Genomic DNA, 21,826 nt, shown 5'->3' with positions numbered 1-21,826 from the left:
CTGCAGGGATGAAACATGCAGGGGCATTTAGTGAAAAGTGGATGTGAGGTTACTGTTACTGAATTGTGGTCATAATGTGAGGTTAAACTGTGTATAACACAACCTGCTCCTCTCACAAAGACACACCTTGCCCGTGTGGTCATGCTTCATCTCCCATCCTCGCGGCAGCTCCAGCTGTTTGTTGGCAAACAGGTTGAGGAAGGTGACCAGGTCGCGGTTGTGCTGGTAGCGCTCAAAGTGATGCACGTCTCGCCGAACCTTACTGATCATGTGCTTCAGGCAGGTGTTGCTGGTAAACATGCGGTAGGCACTCTGAGAAAACACAGCACAGACCAGGTGGATATGAGATATGACATCAGAGACAGTCCTTACGTTACAACAACGTACGCCGTTTTCCCACTCTGGGATCTGTGCGGCAGCAGCACCACTCACAGGGTTGGAATGCAGCAAGGTGAAGAAGTCTGGACTGCAGAGGAACTTGGCGCTGGGTGACTGAAGCAGCAGATTAAGACGAGAGCGAGCACTTGAGTGGCCTTCCCTCCGGTATTCTAGAATTATACACACACACACACACACACACACGCACTTATATTTACATTTTCATTTACAGCATTTTACAGCCCTTATCCAGAGCGACTTATAATCAGTAGTTACAGGGACAGTCACCCTGGAGCAATTTAGGGTTAAGTGTCTTGCTCAGGGACACAATGGAGGTAAGTGGGGTTTGAACCTTGGTCTTCTGGTTCATAGGCGAGTGTCTAACCCACTAGGCCACTACCACCCTATATACATATGTGTATATAATATGTCGATGCAATGAACTAGCTTTTTCCCAGTTCCAGACAGTGTAATCATCCCTTCAACATCACTTGCTGCTGATGGGGCCTATTTCAACAATCTGGCACACAGCAGGAAGCAGAAAGGGTAAATAAGATTTATGGGCATGGCCAAGTGCATTTTGCAACCTTCAGAAAAAAAGAAGAAAGAGGTAGCCTTTTTAGGTGTGTTTAACACGGTCATCCAATAAGAATGATTTATCGCATCACTTTTAACATGCAGGGGTGCTTTGACACCGAGGAGGAAGTGTGAAGCACAATCGCAATACAAAGCAGAAACAAAACACGCATTGGAGCCTATAAACTACAGAGCTCCGGCGTGCAGACCAGACAATGACATTGACTGGTGGGCCAGGGGCACTATGATGTTACACATACTATACCTATGGAAGATTTCTTTTATAAAGCCATGTTTGGGGCCAGTGGCCTAGTGGATAAAGAATCAAACAGGTAGAAATGTTGCTAGTTCAAATCCCAAACCGCCAAAGGGTACCGTCCCCACACACTGCTCTCTGTGTGCCTTTTCATCTCTCACATGGGTTAAATGCCGAGGACAAATTTAGTTTAATGGACTGTGTGCTGTGTTATGCTGTGCATCACAATGACAAAACAAATCACTTAAAACCAGATCAGTTATCAGGAAATGGACCTGCTTGTGCCGTTGTTCTTCCTCAATATAACAGTGAACTGGATACAGTACACACATATACAGTACATATATTACATGAATTTGTGACATATGTGACATTATTTCTGTTATAATGAGATGAAGACCTGAGTTCTATGTAATGCATTGTACCAGAAATGGAAGGGGCCAGCAGGTCAGTGTCATCAGGCGCTGGAATCTCCACAGCCTGCTCCTCTGTCCTCTCATTGGTGATTGTTCTACGAATACTCTGGTACCTGTTCATCCCACAACACAAATCAATACATTTAAATCCATGTTGCATTAATATTTAAGTAAAAATATCACCCTGGTTAAATGCAGATGTTTTTACTGATGTTACGTATTCTTCACTGTATTCTTCACTGTAAATATTGCAGTGACTCTATAGTGCCATCTACAGGATCTGAAACAGCAAAAGTGTCCATTACAATCGTGAATAATGCAGAAAAACAAAACTTTTTTATATATTGTTGCACAATAGATGTTATTATTGGAGATATTAGACAGGAAGGCTAATACTGGTTGATAATGATGTATGGAGTCTGCTGGCTCCTAGAACTATCTTCATTCTTGATATGTGCGGCAGTGGTGACCTAGCGAATAAGGAAGCGGACTCATAACAAGAAAGTTGTGTGTTCAAATCCCAAACCACCAAGGTATCACTGAGGTTCCCTTGATCAAGGTAACGTCCCCACACACTGCTCCCTTAGCGCCTTTCAGGGCAGCCCACTACTCACTAAGGGTGATGGGTTAAATGCATAGGACACATTTTGTTGTATGTCACCATGTGCTGTGCTGCACACAAAAAAAACTCTAGGACAGAGAAAAAAGAAAGGAAGAAACCTTGGAAAGGCGTGATACAGAGAGGGACCCCCTTCCATGGTAGGTCTCCTCGGATCAGACGAGCAAGACAAGCATCCAGACTCTTTTCAGCTTTGGCTCCTCAGTGGTGAATCCAACTTTTTAATGCCATCAGAACATTCAAGTCCCTTCACATCTTCAAGTGATAATTAAAGACTGACCTTTTAAAGGAGTATCTACTTGACTCCATTACAAAGTTCCATGTAAGGTTCTTTGCACCTTAATAGAGCTTATGATGGTAAATAATTTGGCTTGTTAAACTCTGTTCTTACACAGGTATGAAGATCAGATATGGACAACAAAGTACTGATTTACATCGCTGTGGACAAGAGAGTCTGCTAAAAGCCGTAAATGTAAATGATATATTGGTTCTTTCAGCCTATCGACTAATACTAATGTATTAAACATATTGGTGGATGTTTAAATTTAACATCAAATCAGAACTAATGTTTAGATATTCACAGCTGTCTATTTACTGTGTTAGAAGCTACCATTAGAAAATAATGAAAGTTAAAGCTGTGTCCTCCAGTTAAAGCTGTGTTAACCCATCACACTTAGTGAACAGTGGGCAGCCATGACAGACGCCCAGGGAGCAGTGTGTGGGGACAGTACTTTGCTCAGAGGCACCTTGGAGGACAGGGATTCGGACTGGCAACCTTCTGATTACAGGGCTGTTTCCTTAACCGCTAGGCCACCACTGCCCCTAATATGTAGGTATGTGGCATTGACCTGCGGTTGAGTTGCTCCATCTGCTGAATGGAGCTGGAACGAGTCAAGCCCTGTGGAGCGGGAGGTCCAGTGGGTCGCTGCCAGGTTGTGGTGCGGTTCACATGGTCCACAAAGAAAATTCGTCCATGGCTGTCAATGCGAGCTTCCCAGTCTAAGACCAAGACAGCACTGGTTCACCATGAACTGGTTCACCCAACTATATTGTGCTGTAATGCACTGCACTACACTGCACTGCACCATACTGTAGTTCACTACACTGTACCATACTTCACAGCACTGCACTATAACATACTGTATTGTACTACACTGTATCATACTTCACAGCACTACACTGTACCATGCTGTACTGTACTGCACTGTACTGTAACATACTGGACTGCACTACAGTGCATTGAAATGTACCATACTGTACTTCACTACACTGTATCATACTTCACAGCACTGCACTATAACATACTGTATTGTACTACACTGTATCATACTTCACAGCACTACACTGTACCATGCTGTACTGTACTGCACTGTACTGTAACATACTGGACTGCACTACAGTGCATTGCAATGTACCATACTGTACTTCACTACACTGTATCATACTTCACAGCACTGCACTGTAACATACTGTATTGTACTACACTGTACCATATTTCATAGCACTACACTGTACCATTCTGTACTGTATTGCACTGTAGCATACTGTACTGTACTGCACTATGCTGTAATGGGGAGAGTAGAGAATGTAAATAGTTCCCTATAAAATGTATTAAGTCGTCATATATACATGGATATAAATATGCATGCATCAAAAGAAGACACAAACACAATAACACACACACTCACTAGGAGGAAGAGGCTCATCCACCCTCTGGTAGCAGTGGATGTCTTGCCTCACTGAGGGAAGGGACCGAACACGCTGATGCCCGTTCATCTGTGCAACTGTGTTTGATCAATATGGTGAGAAAATGTAATAATTCTATGAGAAAACAGCTGCAGTTTTATAGATACAGAATTTACAAAATGTTTTATCATATATATATATATATATATATATATATATATATATATATGTGTATATATATATAGAGAGAGAGAGAGAGAGAGAGAGAGAGAGAGAGAGGGGCCATGGTTGCAGCTCTTCAGGTGGAAGTGTTTAATCCTATGGGAGCATTAACCCACCTGATTCAGGGTCAGTCTCGGAGATTAATGCTTCAGAGTCCATTAGCTGACCCTCTCCTGATGGCAGTAGCTCCTCCTCTTCCTCTTCCTCCTGTGAAACTCCTGCTGTTGCCTCTAAGCTCCACCTCCTCGAAACAGTGTCTGGTTCTTCATCTTCTTCAACTTCCTCTTCTTCATGGGTGATTGGCTCTGCAGCATCCCCTTGGTTTTCACCTGGTAAAGCCTCAATATCTGCAGTGTCACATGACCCTCCCCCCGGATCAATTGCTGTCTCCGCCCCTTCCCCTGCCTCGATGGAGTCCTGATGAAGAGCAGGAGAACATGTACATTTACCTGAGCTTGCTTCGATTATAGTTCAAGTTCAAATGTATTAATGAAACACTTTTAAAACAATATAGTTGACCAAAGTACTGTACACAGGCAAAAGAAAAGAGAGAGACAGTGAATAAAACAATAAAATAATAACAACCAATAAAATCATAATAACCATAATACAACGGTAAAACCAACAAGTGGAACTTGACCCACTTGCCCCAGTTTTTGACTCATGAGGCAAATACACTGCATTGCAAAGAGATCAGATTTTAAATGCAAATCTCAGCTGAACTGCATTTTCTGATTTGTACCATATAACAACAACAATCAAACTAAAATTATCTATATTTATACTCAATACATTCTGCAATATGAATGTGAGAGGTTAAATGTCTGTGTTACCCCCTGGCAGGGACGGATTATGGGTCGTGTGGGCCCCTGGGCAAAATGTTCGCGAGCCCCCCACCCCCCCTCAAAAAAAAAAAAAAAAAAAAAATGCCAGCATTGTCTGGGAAGGCTAGTTGCTATGTCACCATGCCACTTGTGGGTCCAAACTAGTGCGGTGTACCGTGATTTTGACAAAATCTTTTGCCACTTTTAACCTCGGAAAAAGTGAAAAGAAAGTGGCTTAAGTGGATACAGTAAGTTGGATCTCAAATTATAATCAGTACAGCCTAATGCCATTACCTCACATTAATGTTGGCACCAGGTTACCCATCTCTGTTTATAGAGACAGGTAGCAACGTAGCACAACCAGATCGTACCATAACACACATTATTTGAATGTCATACAATTCATGCTCTAAATCAAAGCACTTTTGCTAATCATCCCATTTCTATTCAGCAGCCTGGTTATTACCATGGGAAAAGATAGGTCTTTCCCCATGATTTACGCATTGCAAGTTCTCAAATGTGAAAAAACTGTTTGCGTTGCAAATTGTTTTGGGCTAGGGGCCCCACGGACCCCCTGCACCCTAAGGGCCCCTGGGCAGCAGCCCCGCTGGCCCAGTCCATAATCCGTCCCTGCCCCCTGGTTGGGTCATGTCCCATAGTTTACTTAATTAATGAAGTGGTACCTCAGTAGCAGGGACAATGTAGCTGTCTGTTGCCATAGAAGAGACATCCACCTCTGTGCTCTGGTCCTCGCTGGGCCCTTGGCATTCCTCCTCAGGCTCTTCCTGCCTCTCCAGCAACTCTGGCACCAGTGAAGTCAGGGCCTCGGCATGCTGCTCTACCTCCGGCAGCTTGGGGGCCATATCTCCCCCTTCATCTGTCTCCTGCGCCTCCTGGCAGGACTCCACGTCTTCCACGTCCTCAGATGGCTGGGAGTGCAACTCCAGAGGGCCAATCATAAGCATCGTCAGACCCCCATTAAGAGTGGGCGGGGTGATGTCGTTGCCAGCAGAGCGCTCCTCATCCTCGTCAGAGTCAATGTGCAGCATGGTGCTGAGTCGTGTGTGAGTGGGGAAGCTGGAGTGGAGTTTGGGTGAGGCTGCCCTCCACGGCCTCTCCCCAGGGCCCTTGGGAGCTTCAATAGCGTCCAGCTGCTCACTGAATGAGGCCTGGAGCAAGTCATGTGAGGACTGAGAGTCGTATTTCATGGCTGCGCCAAACTCCCTATCTGGGGATGGAGCACTTCCTGTGTCCACTTCCAGTGAACCCGTTGGGGATGGAGTTCCGGAGTGGGTGGGAAGGGGGTGGGGTAGGTCTTCATCATCTGAAGGAGTACCAGGAACTGCACTCATAGCTGAGGCCCCGAGGAGTGATTCAGGAGAGACTGAAGAACAGAGCTTATTTCTATTAGCTGCCTTAAAGTAATATCATATTGTTGTGATACTTGTATTTCAAAGTGTGCTTTTTACGTTTTTATTACCAAAATATGCAAATACAGGTACTAAACATTTTACGATAAAATTCGAGATGTCTAAAAAATGTCTATTCCTCTAGTACAATCACTCACTTTCCATAACTGCTTCATTCAGATACTGTCCTGGAACACTATGAACATCATGTGCAGGGCGGGACACCAGCCCACTGCAGGGTGCACACACACACACACACACACACACACACACACACACACACACACACACCATTTCCTCACACACTCACACCTAAGGACAATTCAGAGTCACCATCCAGAGAGCCCAGAGTAAACCCATGCCAACATGGGAAGAGCATGCAAACTCTCCACACACAAGGTCCCAGATGGGAGTCTAACTCATAACCCTGGGTGCTGAGCCACGTTTCCATCTGTGAATGACTTGTGATGATGTTTAGTTCCCTCACCTTCATGACCTGTAGTCGTGACTTCAACCCTCATCTGCAGCTGTCCACTCACATGATCCGTGGGCAAACGACGGCATAGAGAAAAGCTTAGGGGCTGAGTACTGCAGATACAGACACCAATAAGACAAAGCAAGTTTTATTTTTATAGCACATTTTATATTCAAAGTGCTTTACAGACAGGAAAAGGGTAGATTTAAGATTGCATTCATGCTTGAGGGTTTGGGTTATGCAGAAAATCAGGAACAGGAAATAGAATATTCTGAACTTGGAAATATAAGGGATCAAACTCAAACCCACCATGACTGTCTCTCCAGCAACCTCTGCACAGGAACGTGTAACTGTCCGAGGAAGCGTTTGATGATTGGTCGACTCTTTGCAAATTTGTCTTTTACCTCAATAAGCAAGATGTCTGTCATAAACGCCACAAACGTGTGTTTCTACAGGCAGAGACCATGTTATATTAGTGTGTGTGTGTGTGCGTGTGAATTTGCAGTACAGTATGTTTGTGTCCATGTTGGTATGTGTGTCTCTGTATCACCTCTCCATGCCACACAGGGTTGGTGGTGTTGGAGATGATGGAGGCTCGTCTCTCCTGACCGTGGTGGGGGGACGCTGGGAAGCTTCCTCTCTTACCTGGCTGAATTGACATCTTCAGGTAGGGGTCCGGATTAAAGAACATCCCCTTCTTAAGTCCTACAGCACGGATGTCTACAGACAAACATAGGATTAGTACACAACCACACCCAGATACATTCATACACACACAACATGCATATTATGTCTTTGTGGGCACCTAATGGAATAAATAAATACTGTATGCTTTGTTCATTAGTTATACTTAATACTTAACTAACTAAACCCTAGGAGCTAAATTTGCAATTTTTTCTGATTCTGTTTTCTGTTTGTTATCCAGCCTGTTGGTCTTTGAAGATTGTAAGATATGTATACAAACTCTCATTTAAATGATGGCTCTCATTTAAACTCGTCCTGTAATGCCTGCTGTTCCACCAGGTGGTGCATTAGGCACAGATGGAGCTAAAGATCTCTTGGTTTTCACTTGGCAGGTTTTTACACTGACATGCATGGTAAATGAGAGGTCAAGTGATGTGTTTCAACTTGCAAGAAAGATGCAAAAATGGTGATGAGATCAAACAGAGTTCAAACAGACTCTATGAAATGGTCATTGTGTTTAGTGACAGGCCAGTACAGGTGGTAGTGGCCTAGTGGGTAACCAGGAGACCCAGGTTCAAATCCCACTTACTACCATTGTGTCCCTGAGCAAGACACTTTACCCTAAGTTGCTCCAGGGAGACTGTCCCTGTAACTACTGACTGTAAGTCGCTCTGGATAAGGGCGTCTGATAAATGCCATAAAATGTAAATGTAAATGTAAATATATGGTACACCGCATTTGGAGGAGGAGGAGAGGGCAACAACCTCAGAGCAGTACTGCTACTTCCCCCTTTGCCCCCTTTGTGTAAGGAGGAACAGGAGGGGCACTGCCATAGCCCTAAAAAGTGACTTCCAGCACACCACGAATGTGCATGTGTCTGCTCAAACGGTCAGAAACAGATTCCATGAGGCTGGTATGAGGGCCCAACGTCCACAGCCCAACACTGTGCAGCACGTTTGGTATTTGTCAGAGATCATGTGGCAAATTCCTCACTGGGGCCTCACAGATCAAAGCAGGTTCACACGGAGCACACATGACATACATGACAGAGTCAGTAGACAATGTGGACAACCATCCATATCAGTTTTGCTATGTAAAGAAGAAAGTATTTAATAAGAATATTTCATTCATTCAGATCTAGGATGTCTAGATTTTGTGTTTGTCACGATCCGGTCCGAAATGGAGTTTCATTGTCCTGTGTAATGTTCCCTAATCGTTTTCACCTGTGTTAATTGTATAAAGCTGCCCTGTTCGTTTCTGTTCGCTGTCAGGTCTTTAAAGTTATGTTCCGTGTTCACCAGTGTCTACGTCTTGGATGTCTCCCCTGTCCTGTGATTCACCATTAAACCCCTGTTCCGTGATGTCAGGTGAAAGCGTCCTTCATTCCTCGTCATTCCTCGTCACTCTTCGTCCTCCTCTCCGTTCACCCGCCGCGTCATGCCCGCATGGACGTGACAGTGTTCCCTTTAGTTTTTTGAGCAGTGTATTTACATCCAACCTGCTTATTTCCATTTCTTTCTTAGTTAAGCAAGCTTCTCCAAAGTGAAAACCAATACAGTTTCCACTAAAAGTGAATGTGTGTGTGTGTGTATATATATATATATATATATATATATATATACAGTGTAATGCTTTTTTTATGTTTATGTCTGATATGTATGCATCTAGTGCTGTCCCGGCCTGTGTGACCCTGAGCTTAGAAGTTTGCCCACCCAATCAGAATCACATTTATTGGTATTTGAGCGAACACATACAAAGAATTTGATTCTGGTGATTGCGTCTCTCAAGCACAACAGTATAAAACAACAATATAGTCAAAATATTAAATACAGAAAATATATAGATTACAGATTTATAGACACACCTGTCAGGTTGAGGCATGATAAAGATGTTAAGAAATTAAATTAGATCTGTTACAGACCCAGTTGTCCACCACCATGCCACCTTAGATCCTCATTATTGTCATTGCTGCAAATCAAATCATCTGGGGCAATGTATCATTTCACTGATCTCCTCTGGTATGAAATTGGATTCATCCACAATTTACACAATGTATCTTTCACCACACCCAACCATCCTAAACCCAAGAGAAGAGTTATTCTCAGCATGATCTACATGCCATTTGTTCATTCCCGTCTTGTTCAAGGAATGGAGATCAGATTGATGTTACATCCATTTGAGGATGGATCCTACATAGTCTGAGATGTCAATGAAATGCTATGGCCAGATGTCTTTAGTGGTCAGAAAAAAAAAGAAAAACATACAGAACTGATCAAGCATTGCGTTTGGTGCACATATTTTGTGTACTAGAACGTGAATGTTTGTAGAATGCGACAACAAATCAATGTTTTTTCAAAAATTCTGTTACTTGCATTTAGTGTTGTGCTAATTGTGTGAAGTGCTCCATGTCAAAAACTTTTTAAATTCTTTGTGAACACACCCACACCCACAGAGCTTTAGCTCACCTGAGAGTGTAAAGCTGACCATTTTGCGGCTGATTTCTTGACCAGGCTGCCCATCCCCTTCAGTCTGAGACAGACAGAATTAGACATGAGAACTGACATGACATTAATACAAACATGGACGTATAAGACAAAGACCATGTACATTTACACACCTGGACTCCAAGGTTCTTGACTGTGATGCAGGATGTTGTTGCCCTCAGGGCTCCACTCACTCCATGATAATACTTAAAGCAAACCCGCGTCTCAGCTGGGCACACACAGCAACAGTCCAAAATAGAGCAAAAAATACTCAGTCTGTATAACATGTTCTAACAATTATTGGAACATTGTGATCTTTAATTTCATCAATTTCAATCAATTCGAGCATGGTGATGTTGTATAAAATCTTGCTAAACGTATAATTCTAAAGGAACCACTTTGAGTCACATCACTCATTATGCCTGTCGCACAATCCATAACTAAACTAGACCATAACTAAAACCATTTCACTGAAAATGTTCTTCTTAAGATTTTGTGAATATTGTGATAAACATTGATGTACAAACCCGATTCCAAAAAAGTTGGGACGCTGTACAAATTGTCAATAAAAAAGGAATGCAATAATTCACAAATAAGCCATAAACTAATATTTTATTCACGAAAGAATATACATTTACATTTACATTTACAGCATTTATCAGACGCCCTTATCCAGGGCGACTTACAATCAGTAGTTACAGGGACAGTCCTCCTGGAGCAACTTAGGGTTAAGTGTCTTGCTCAGGGACACAATGGTAGTAAGTGGGATATATATATCTATATAGATAGATAGCATATCAAGTGCATCACATACAGGAATGCTACTGTAATGGAAATCACAACATGGGCTCAGGACTACTTCCAGAGAACACTGTCGGTGAACACAATCTAATCTATAGGTCAAAAACAAACCCATATCTAAATATGATCCAGAAGTGCAGGTGTTTTCTCAGAGGTTCATTTAAAATGGATTGTGGCAAAGTGAAAAACTGTGGTCATACAGAAGTTACACATCTGGAAAGGCACCATCGTTGCTGAAAGGTCCACGTTCTAGAACAAGATATGCTCCCATCCTCTCTTTCAGGGAAGACCTTGCATGTTCCAACATGACAATGCCAGACCACATACTGCATCAATTACTACATTGTTACTGCATCATATATCTGGGTACATTCCAGGTACATTTGCCGCATCATAAAGAGAAAGAAGTCCTAAGACAGTTGAGCAACTAAAAGCCTTTATTAGACAAGAATGGGACAACATTCCTATTCTTAAGTTTGAGCCACTTGTTTCCTCAGTCCACAGATGTTTGCAAACTATTCTTAAAAGAAGAGGGGATGCCAGAGAGTGACAATGGCCTTGTCCCAACTTTTTTGATATGTGTTGATGCCATGAAATTTGAAATCAACTTATTTTTCCCTTAAAATTATACAATTTCTCAGTTTAAACATTTGATGAGTTATCAATGTTGTATTCTGAATAAAATATCTTCCACATCATTGTATTCCTTTTTGTTCACAATTTGTATAGTGTCCCAACTTTTTTGGAATCGGGTTTGTATTTGATCTCTGGTATATTCGTTATATACAAGATATACCAATGTGTATACATTTATAGCCTCTCTGGTATTTTTGTTAGGGTCATCTCTAAGCACTTGCCATCTTGCTTCATTGTTCTGGTCTCCATTCCAGCTCCTTCTCCATCACTCACCTTCCAAAAAGTACGGTCCTGGCTCCAGCCGCCAAACAATCTGTCCACGCTGTGTTCCGTTCACTCCCCGGTTCTTACAGTCCCAAACATTGGATGGGCAGGTTTCATCTACAGCACAGAAGAGAAAGACACTGTACTGGTGTGTGGTGTGTACTGGTGTGTGTGTATGTGTGTGTGTGTGTGTGTGTGTGAGAGAGAGATTAAGTTGAGTTCATTATCTACACATACATCAAGAGTAAGATCATGGTAAACCAGCATCTGGAATGGTAAAGGCATTCTATTAAAGCATGAGCTCAGATGCAACCACAAAGCAGAACTCAGAAGTGCTCAAATTGAACATTCTCAACTGTTCCTTTCCATTAAAGGAGCATGAAGGTGACAGAAGCCATCAGTGAATGTCAGCATTGGAAAAGACTAGGTGCCTCCAGGGAAGGAACCCTGGCACAGGTAATGAAGTAACGCCAGCCTCTTGATCGATCTTGGTGTGGCACGCTGCCTTGATTGATTGCTTCCCCCTGTCTCATATTTTTGCATGATGGTGGTGATTGGAGTCCCGGTCTTTAAGGTGGTGGGGCAAAGGTCAGAGAAAGTCATAGGGAAGATCCACAGAAAAAAAAGCTGAGGTGAGATGTCCCCAGACAGCCACACTGCTGCCTTACTGCACTTAGACAGGACCATTAATTCTCACACAGAGAAACAAACAGTTTCACATGTAGCAAAGCAGGAGCTCCTGGGGGCAACCAGCCTCCGTCGGATTGAGGGATGGTTCTGGGAAAGCAGACACCACCCGGTTGACTCGGAGACACTCAGGCTTTTCTTCTGTCAGATTTTCAATATGTTCTCACATTGATTTTACATTCCCCAAAGACTAAAGGGCTTTCCTATTTCACTACTAGGGTAGTAGTAGCCTAGTGGGTAAGACACTTGCCTATGAACTAGAAGACCACAATGTCACAGGTTCAAACCCCACTTATTAACACTTTGTACCTGAGCAAGTGTCTCCAGGGGGACTGTGCCTGTCACTGCTCTAGATAAGGGAGTCAGATAAATGCCAAAAATGTGGAACCCACTCATGATGCACAGCTGCCTGAGAACTGAGGTGAAGACTGCAGTCAAATTGGACTGACTGGTGGTTGGGTTCATTTTGGACTTCCCCAATGAATTGCTGTCCAAATTGAAATCATTCATGTTCCACATGCATGCAGAAAACATAATTATAGTAACATAAGTAAAAAGATTCCTTTATATGTGTGCTAAAGAGTGCTTTATAATAAAAATGTTAATCAATTTCTCAGTTAGAAGGATAAGATCTGTAGGATCAATGAGCTTCATTGAGCCAGGCACTGGTTATCCATTTTTGCTTTCTTGGACAACTTTTGGTAGATCCTGATCACCTGTAGGATTCATGTCGTGTGTGTTTAAGAGTAAATCATGAACTGATTTTATCGATAGAGTGACCATATGCAGAATGAGATTGTTTTATATCCTGGTATAATATTAAAAATAGCTTTCCTCAAAAATGTCCTTATAAGTATGGAAAGAAATGGGCCAGACTCTGCTGTAAATATTTTAAATGTATATGACCATTTGGAATTTAACATTTTATGGACAATTTTTCAATATGTCGTTCTACCCAAGCAATCATATTTCATTATGCATCATGTAAATTAGCTTTAATACTTTACACTCTATTTACTGCATATCTTCATGAATGGTGTCACAACGTTCTCATTGAAGTGCTTCTTCTTATGGGTCACTGTTTTTCAGCAAACCAGAAGTTCCATAACACAGCCACTGGGGATGCAGGTTTATTTCAAGCCCGGGTAATTGGGAAGTTGCGTCAGGAAGGGCATCCAGCATAAACCTGCCAAATTATTATGTAGACAATCTGTTGTGACAAACCCTGACAGGAGTATTCACAGAATGACAATGCATACTGTTACCATAAATCTATCATAAATCTGTTGCTGCTTTTTAATAAAAGAGCACTGACATCTCTGTAGACACTATAGAAGCATATCTGGAGTTACAGGTGTCTCAAGGAAGTCATGACCTTTAATGATGCAGGAATAGCAGATCTAAAAAGAGACATTGACCAGTTGGCCCATACCAGGCTGACATCTGCAAAAAACTCTTTTCAGTTCAGCCTGCAGGTCTCAAGAAGGGAGCAGAACTGCTCAGGACGATTAATACGAGGGTCATGGTCACCTCAGTTCTGTAACAGTGACATCACACCTTTGATTTCACCTATGAACCCTTTACATAGTGACAGGTGGTTTCCTGCATTTTGCATGGCCATTAGTCTGAAGAACGAAGATTTCCTCCTGACTATCTGCAGTTACTGCTCCTCTTTGGTAGACCTCATGAATCTAGATTATTGTATAATTTTTGAGAAGCCACACTGAGCAATGATTACCAGCTGCTCACCAATGGGGAAGAGGCCGATCCAGTCAGTGGCGTCCACCTCCTCCTTGATGTCCCAGGAGATGACCAGGTTCTGTCCACGGCCCAGGGTGAACTCCAGTGTGTTGGCCGTGAGAGAGGAGCGGCCCTGTGAGCTCACCAGATCCGTGTCGCTGTTGGCCCGTGGCAGCCCCATCGGACCAGAGCCTCCCACAGAGCCTCCTCCATCCGTCAGGCTTCTCAGATTCTCAGGGCTGAGGGTGTGACGGATGTGGGGGCTCCTCCTCCGAGGTCCCCCAGAGGCATGGTCCCGAACCGGAGGAGCCAGGTGGTCCCGCCCTTGAGGAGCCATGGTGCTTCCTGTAGTGCTTGCACCGCCTCCTCCACCGGCCTGAGAGCGTGGCCGGGACGGGAGGACGGCTGTGGCCAGAGACGGGCGAATGGTGGCAGGTGGGATGGAGAAAAAGTAGAAGAAACGGGGAAAAGAAGGGTCTGGCCAGAGGTAGGTGGGGCGGCCTTCAGCCTCACAGTGGTTGTATCAGCTCTTTGCACCTCGAGACGTTTAATTAGGTTCATTAGAACTGCGTCTGTGGGTGTCCTTGTGGCTGCAGCAGTGATGATAAGTTCTAGTCAGGAGGTATAAAATATCCAACCGCCAGCTGGAGAACAGAATAGCCTGGGAAATAAAACATGACAGAGAGAGCAAGAGAGATGAGGACAAAAGAGAAAGTCAGAGAGGGACGAGAGGAAACAATAAATGGATGTCAGCACTTATTTTTTACCATTGTAAAACATGCACACAAACTAAAATAAAAATGGAATCAGGATCCCTGACTCAGCATTGGTCATAAACACCTTTGTAGCACCTCCTAAAACAAGCAAACACAGCAAGATCATTTCTCCCACATGCACACATCCTCATTACCTACCTTGCCTAGGATCCAATCAATTTTGGTTCATCAAGAATATACCCGCAAAAACACAGGGCCGCACGCTAAGTATGGGGCTTGTTCACTATATTTAATGTCTTACAGAAAGGTAGAATCACTTATCTATATCATTATCTCTTGAGGAAGAGATAAGTTATGTTTTTTATAGCTTTCAGGCAAGCTACTTCCTCATTCTGGAGCAGTCTCTTTGAGTTTGTTAGACCTTACACCAGTGAGGAAGCCACATGCGTATTGTTCTGTACCAACTCTCATCTGAGATGTGATGCGTTCCACTATGATGCAGTGTTCTACTCCGAGCAGATTATATTCAATTTGTGAAATTGCTACATAACACATACAGTTACCTCCATTACAACTCAACAACCTTGTTATTTATGCCAGAAAAAGACATGTTCATGTTTTACTCCCTTTCTAGTGTTATTGTAAGTATGTTTTTAACATTTTTAATCCAGTTCTTGACATTTCTCTGTTTTTCTGTTCTTAATAAAATGAGATGTTCTAGGAAACTGAAAGATTATATGAGAACTCACAATGTTCAAATCTAACTTAATTGTTTCAAGCAGTCATGATTACCCCCCGTTGGTGGTTTTCATATGTCATTCTTAAGACATAATAGACACACGTTTGAAGACACTGCAGTTTCCGTACATAATGTGCAGGCAACACTTTTGGAACATGGTTTACATGTGAACAGTTCAGGATCATGTCATTTACAAATCCAGACCAGGGTTTTGTTTTAACCAACCATCTGAGCATTGAGGTCAGTCATGAACCCTGGCCTGAGCATGCAAGATGAAAGAAAACCCTGGGCTGGAATTTTACTTTTAAACAAAAATGACCTTGTCATTGATGTCATTAGTCCCCTGACGTTTGTGTGAAAATACAAAACAAACTGCAGACAGGATCGATCGTAAGCAGCATGGCCATGAGGTAAAATTACACAACTGTTACTGCACTGTTACTCCGTTACAATCCTGCGGGATTCCCGTTTCACGTGAGAATGGGATGAAGTCTGAACACAGAGGGGCAGGTAGAAAAGGCGCATGACACTATGTGAAATGAAAATGAAGTCTCTCTGACCACCCTGAATCTCATTTAAGCTTCACTCATCTTTTTGAGTTTTTTGGGAGTAACAAAGTGCCCAGCATACTCCAATCCAAATGTAACGGGTCCACCATCAGAGCCACTACTGACCTGTGGCTGCAATTTTACTGAACTACATCACTGTGGGGATTAATCATAACCTCACACTTGTCATGGTACATTTCATGGTGAACAATCTTCATATTTGGAAAAGCCGTATAACTTTCTGTCTGCGTCTGAGTAGGGTTGCACAGCACAGATTTTTCAGTGTGTATTATAGAAGTATGAACCTTCACTGGTCTCACGATTCGATTCTATTACAATTATCAATGCCGCGATTGTAGATTCATCAATTTTTCTAGATTACTTCACATTTTATTTTCAAATACGTCAGTGAGATGAGAGTTAAGGCCTCTTTAACATGGGCGTCTGAACCAGGCGTTTTTCTGGCATTCGTGAAGTGAGTTCCCACCCAAACGAGTGTCAAGACTAAATACTGATCAAATATTGATCAAATATTGGCTTATGAGTAATTTTAGGACAACTTTTCCAAAGTGTGCTCATTTGAAGAATAAGTTATTTTCCTGCAGGTAAACAGTGGATGCTCCATTTAATACTCCACTGTGGTCTTCTGCAACCCAAAAACAACAAATAGCAAATCATGAAATCATAGTGGCTTTTATGTGTTGAAGAAATCTGTGTAGTAACAGCCTTAGAAACTAAAACTACATGAACATTTTTTATTATTTAATGAATTTGATTTCATAATTTGATATGTGCATATCAAAAGCAGGAGGAGAAGCAGCTGTCAGCACTATGTAGACTAGCGGAGGTGACTGCACCATTTTACTGCTTCACAGAACGGGCACCTTGACCCAAAAGCATCAAAGAAATCACACACAATGAAACATGCAACTAAACACACACACACGCACCCTCCTTGCACAGTCACTATCTGTTACACACAGGTGTGACTAAATGACCATTTAATACCCCTATACAATACTTTCCCAAGTTTCCTACTCACTGCAGTACAGAGCCATTCCACTTTCACAAAAACTGAAGAGTGTGTGTGAATAAAACAGTCAAATGTACTGTATCATACACACTGTTTCTATGGCAACAAAATATTGGTGGCATGAATACAATATATTACTGATATGAGTTAGTATGCAGAATGTAAGTATGTAATTAACATCTTATTGGCTCATCAGTTAAGTTGCTATTCTTAAATTAGACCGCTGAAAAAGTCAATTATATATTTACACATCCGCTACGTAAAAGCATAGCCTCACTATGAGTGGACATGGGGCAGTGTGACGACAATGCAGTCACTAACCAGCACAACAGACCGTTCAATCTTTAAGATAAAGTGTTTTTACTATTATTATTGTATTGCACCATATCTGCCCAACCTTAGATGATATTTGATTTCTCAGTATAAATAATTTCCACATAAAATAGCTTAATGTATTTAAGAACTTAAGAAAAAAATGTTTTGGTGGTGATTAATGGAAGTAAGTGCTGTATTTCTAGACACTGCTAATAGTATCTTAAATATATCCTGACATATATAGTTCACCAACTGGAGAGACTTAAATCCCAACTGAAATGAGGTCATGCCGTGGTTCCAGAAAACAGATTCCCTTACAGCCTGCAGCACTCAACAGTGCTCCCACAGTGCAACACATGCAAATCCAGATAATGTACATTATTCTGTGAAATACAGTATTCTGTTCAGTCAATATGTCAATACAGTGGTGTGTTTGCAGCTCTACATATGACATTGTGTTTGGGAGTGGTCAGTAAACAAAAAAATAACGTGCAATGTGTACAATTGTTTTACTGGTGGGGGAAATTTAGTTAAATGAAATATGGTGTAGAATTTCAGCACAATGAAAATATTTAATTGACTTAAATGAATCACATGGATTCTTTCATTTCAATTCAGTTTGATCAACTTAATAAAATCATTGGTTTCTTTTAAAATGTAAGTTTTGAAATAATGTAAAAGCCTAAATCTAATGAATCATGCAGAACCAATGTCCATTATTCAAGTGAATTATTTCCAAGCAAAGTAAATCCAATTAATGTTTTTTTCAGTGCAGAGTTCATTAGAAAAAAGAAACGTAGACCCAAAAATCATCTGCAGACCCATAATTAATTCAACATGAGAGTCTTCTCCTGACACATTTTTCCCACGAACAAACACCCTGAAGGTATTCAAGCCAATTCTACTGCAAAGTTCATAACTATGAATGTAGCTGACAAATAAAGAATGTAACATAAAATATAAAAATACAGAATTCCGAGAATGAGGGAATTCTTCATTGCTGTCATCCAGTAAATAATTTCTAAAAAAAAAAAAAAGAAAATCTAATGAAATTGATGACTCCTATGAATACAGCCTGTTACTGTGCCAAAATCAATGCATAATTCAATATTTATAGCAGCTGTATTTCATACAGCTAAAAGGCATAGTGGCACATATACCGAATCTCAAAAGTATAATCCGAATACACAAATATTTTTGGAGGATCCCATGACACATTTAATCACCGGGTTGATAATAAATGACAATAAGACATTTTCCCTTGTTCATTAATGTACTGCAGAGATCAGACGTTTTTGGTATCTCGCCATGGACATGAATGTTGTGGTCATTCTGGACTCTCTGTGTCTTTTCTGATGTGGAATTGCTTTTCAACATACATTTCAAGAATTTGGTGGACTAATTTATTTTGGACTTTCTAAAAGCCACACATTTAATTTCACCCAAACAAATATTTTTAATATTTGGTTGAATGTGGTTGAAAGTTTCTGGCATAGTTTTTTCTGGATATTTGACAACTTTTTCCTGGCATGGACCCATTTTATAGGTACAACATACACATTTTCAGTACAATGGTACAATGTTTGTAGGTTTGAAAGCTTTCACTATTCCAAACATACCTATTGTCATTGTGGCCACACAACTCAAACTTTGCCTCATTTGACCATAAAAGTTTCCTACAGGAGGCTTCTGGCTTGTCCATGTGGTCATCTGCATATTTTGGAGCATTTTTTGGATGCCACTCTCTCAGCTCAGGGTGATTTTAAACCAGGAGATTCCACTTCATGGCAGGTTTGAAGCTTGGTGGTTCATCCATCAAAGTTTCTCTCGGCTGAGGGTAAAAGTTTGCATTTTCTTCTAGACTTTGGCAGAACAGCAACACCTTTCAATAACTGTATTCACACACATTTGTTTGAATGGATGTTTTGGAATCTGCAGATGTCTAGAAATGGCACAGTTCACAGAACTACAATTCTCTTTCTCAGATCCTCACAGAGCTCCTTGGACCTCTTCATTGTTGTGAGTGTTGATCAATCCAATGAATAGTGTCAAAAAAATGATGCTGCCATTCTTACAATGTCTTACAATGTCTAGCTGTAGTTAGTAGTTAGTCATGATCTCTAATGAGAAGGTAAAAGACATTGTAAGAATGCCAGCACCACTTATCTAAAATGACATGGATCTATATACACCACAAAGTCACAGGTTCAAACCCCACTTACTACCACTGTGTCCCTGAAGAATACACTTGTTACAGGGGGACTGTCCCTGTAACTACTGGTTGTAAGGCATGCTAATAAATGCTGCAAATATAAGAATAAAAGAAATTAAAGATGTGTGTTGAAAATCTGTTCAGAAAATTAACAGTTCAAAGAAATCTCTGAAAGTCCAAACTCATGTCCATGATGAGTTTCGTAAACATTTGACATGACTGCACCCTTCTGTAAACCTCTTCTGATCCTCAACATATCAGCATGATCATGAATGAACATTTGGAAAAAGCCATCTGATGTTTGACATTCAGAAAGATACAGGATGATGAAGAAAATTGTGTTGGTTTCTGTTGGTGATTTCTGAATGTGGTCTTCACTACTAAAGATCTAAGAAGCATTAAACCTAAACATGTCAGACCCCAGGAAATGGTCCCTTTTGGCAGGTAAGGCCATCACCATGTTCCATAGCCACTCATACATTCAACCTCGCACATTACTGCGTACAGTGAGCTGTCTTGCTAGATTGCCTATTATATCTTACTGTTATATAGTACAGTTCTGACATAGTTTTGATTCTGACTTCTCTCCACGATAAGCCATTAGAGACTAGTCAGATGCTCATGAAGGAACCAGTCAATATTACTGCAGTAAATCAAAAGGTTTATTTCCACATGAGGGCCCTGGTGCTGCTGAACTGAATATTTTATCTTCACTCCTGGAAGTAACATGAAGAAGAAGCCCTGTGCTGTTGCCTGAATGAACACACTGTCAGAACTGTAGTGGCAGCGCACAGTGCTGAGCGTGATGTAACATGGTAGATCTTCCTGGGCTCGTAATGGACTCATCTTCTGCTCACTAATCAGGCATTTATTCTCCCAGTCTGCTGATCAGTGACAATTCCATTTAACACGTTTAAATGACAGGTCATATGACATGGAATATGTAAATGAAATGATCCTGAGCAGGATGAGTCCCGTGGCTGCAGTGGGAATTCCCCACGTCATGCGTTAATCATGCTGCTCAGCATTCCGCTCACAACGCTGCACCACATGTTCCCACTCGAATAAAAAGCCACCATCGCGGCGCGCCGCCGGTATATTAACACCTCACCTTCTGCGCAGACACCTTCCAGCAGCTTCGCCTCCTCCGGGTCCGTGCTTTCGCAGAGGAGGAAGAGCAGGAGGAGGAGGAGGAGGAGGAGGCGTGTGCTGGGAGTCACGATCGCAGCAGCGCCTGGTTCCTCTGCTGTCGCAGCGGTCCGGTTGGAGACTCCCGTCTCCTCCTGCAGAGGTCACGTGAGGGGATAGACCCAGCTTCTGGAAGATCTAGAAATGACGAGTGCACCAATCAGCCATGCAGTTATGACCGGTGAATAGACATCACGGACTTGGCAGTGGGCGGTAATTCACATTTTATTTTTGTTGATGAGTCGCACCCCCTCCGAAACTGCAGGGGGGTTCCTGATCTGCAGCGGTGGACCAGTTACAGCATCATGGTTCTGATATCTGGAGACCTACAATGGATCCCTGAACATCATGTGGATGGCTGTGTGCGTGTTTGTGCGTGAATCACTAGCATCCATGAAAGCACCTCCTCACAACTGCTGCTGGTGGCTTGGTATCACAGCAGATACCTTCAGACGTCATACTGGAGTAAAATGAGGACCTACAAAATGTGTATATGATTTGTATAGGACCCCCAACTATGAATACAATCTTTTTATTCACTCAGATGTAGTTTCTATACATGTCAGACAATAAGAAGGTTACAACTACAAGTTCATCTAAATATTCTTTAAAGAGGAAGGTCTTGAGCTGTCGTTTGAAGGTGCTCAGTGACTGAGCTGTTCTGACCTCGAGGGGAAGTTCATTCCACCACCGAGGGGCCAAGACTGAGAAGAGTCTAGATGAGCGTCTTCCTTTTACCTTCAGAGATGGAGGGACCAGGCGAGCAGTACTGGAGGCTCGGAGTATACGAGGTGCAGTGTGAGGTGTAATAAGGGCTGTGAGGTAGGATGGTGCTACTCCATGTTTGGCTTTGTAGGCCAGCATCAGTATTTTGAATCTTTTTATCCCTAAGTTGCTCCAGGGGGACTGTCCCTGTAAC

The 21,826-nt window shown here is 42.1% G+C and overlaps 1 protein-coding gene across 1 annotated transcript in view; it reads right to left on the bottom strand.

Moving 5' to 3' along the window:
- Positions 1–21,044, bottom strand: part of hecw2a (HECT, C2 and WW domain containing E3 ubiquitin protein ligase 2a) — a 30,566-nt gene extending 9,522 nt beyond the window's left edge. The window contains exons 1-15 of the mRNA XM_028991220.1: positions 20,831–21,044; positions 14,166–14,817; positions 11,739–11,846; positions 10,163–10,257; positions 10,011–10,074; positions 7,412–7,581; positions 7,171–7,310; positions 6,874–6,974; positions 5,661–6,361; positions 4,270–4,570; positions 3,934–4,029; positions 3,094–3,244; positions 1,636–1,739; positions 433–548; positions 127–312 (exon numbers count right to left, since the gene is read on the bottom strand). Of these exons, the coding sequence (XP_028847053.1) occupies positions 127–312; positions 433–548; positions 1,636–1,739; positions 3,094–3,244; positions 3,934–4,029; positions 4,270–4,570; positions 5,661–6,361; positions 6,874–6,974; positions 7,171–7,310; positions 7,412–7,581; positions 10,011–10,074; positions 10,163–10,257; positions 11,739–11,846; positions 14,166–14,493 (2,661 nt within the window). The 5' untranslated portion in view covers positions 14,494–14,817; positions 20,831–21,044. The remainder of the gene's footprint in view (positions 1–126; positions 313–432; positions 549–1,635; positions 1,740–3,093; positions 3,245–3,933; positions 4,030–4,269; positions 4,571–5,660; positions 6,362–6,873; positions 6,975–7,170; positions 7,311–7,411; positions 7,582–10,010; positions 10,075–10,162; positions 10,258–11,738; positions 11,847–14,165; positions 14,818–20,830) is intronic.
- Positions 21,045–21,826: the final 782 nt, after the last annotated feature.

This window comes from Denticeps clupeoides, chromosome 9 (assembly GCF_900700375.1).
Source record: "Denticeps clupeoides chromosome 9, fDenClu1.1, whole genome shotgun sequence".
Classification (NCBI taxonomy): Eukaryota; Metazoa; Chordata; class Actinopteri; order Clupeiformes; family Denticipitidae; genus Denticeps; species Denticeps clupeoides.
This window is presented reverse-complemented; position numbering and strand designations above follow the sequence as displayed.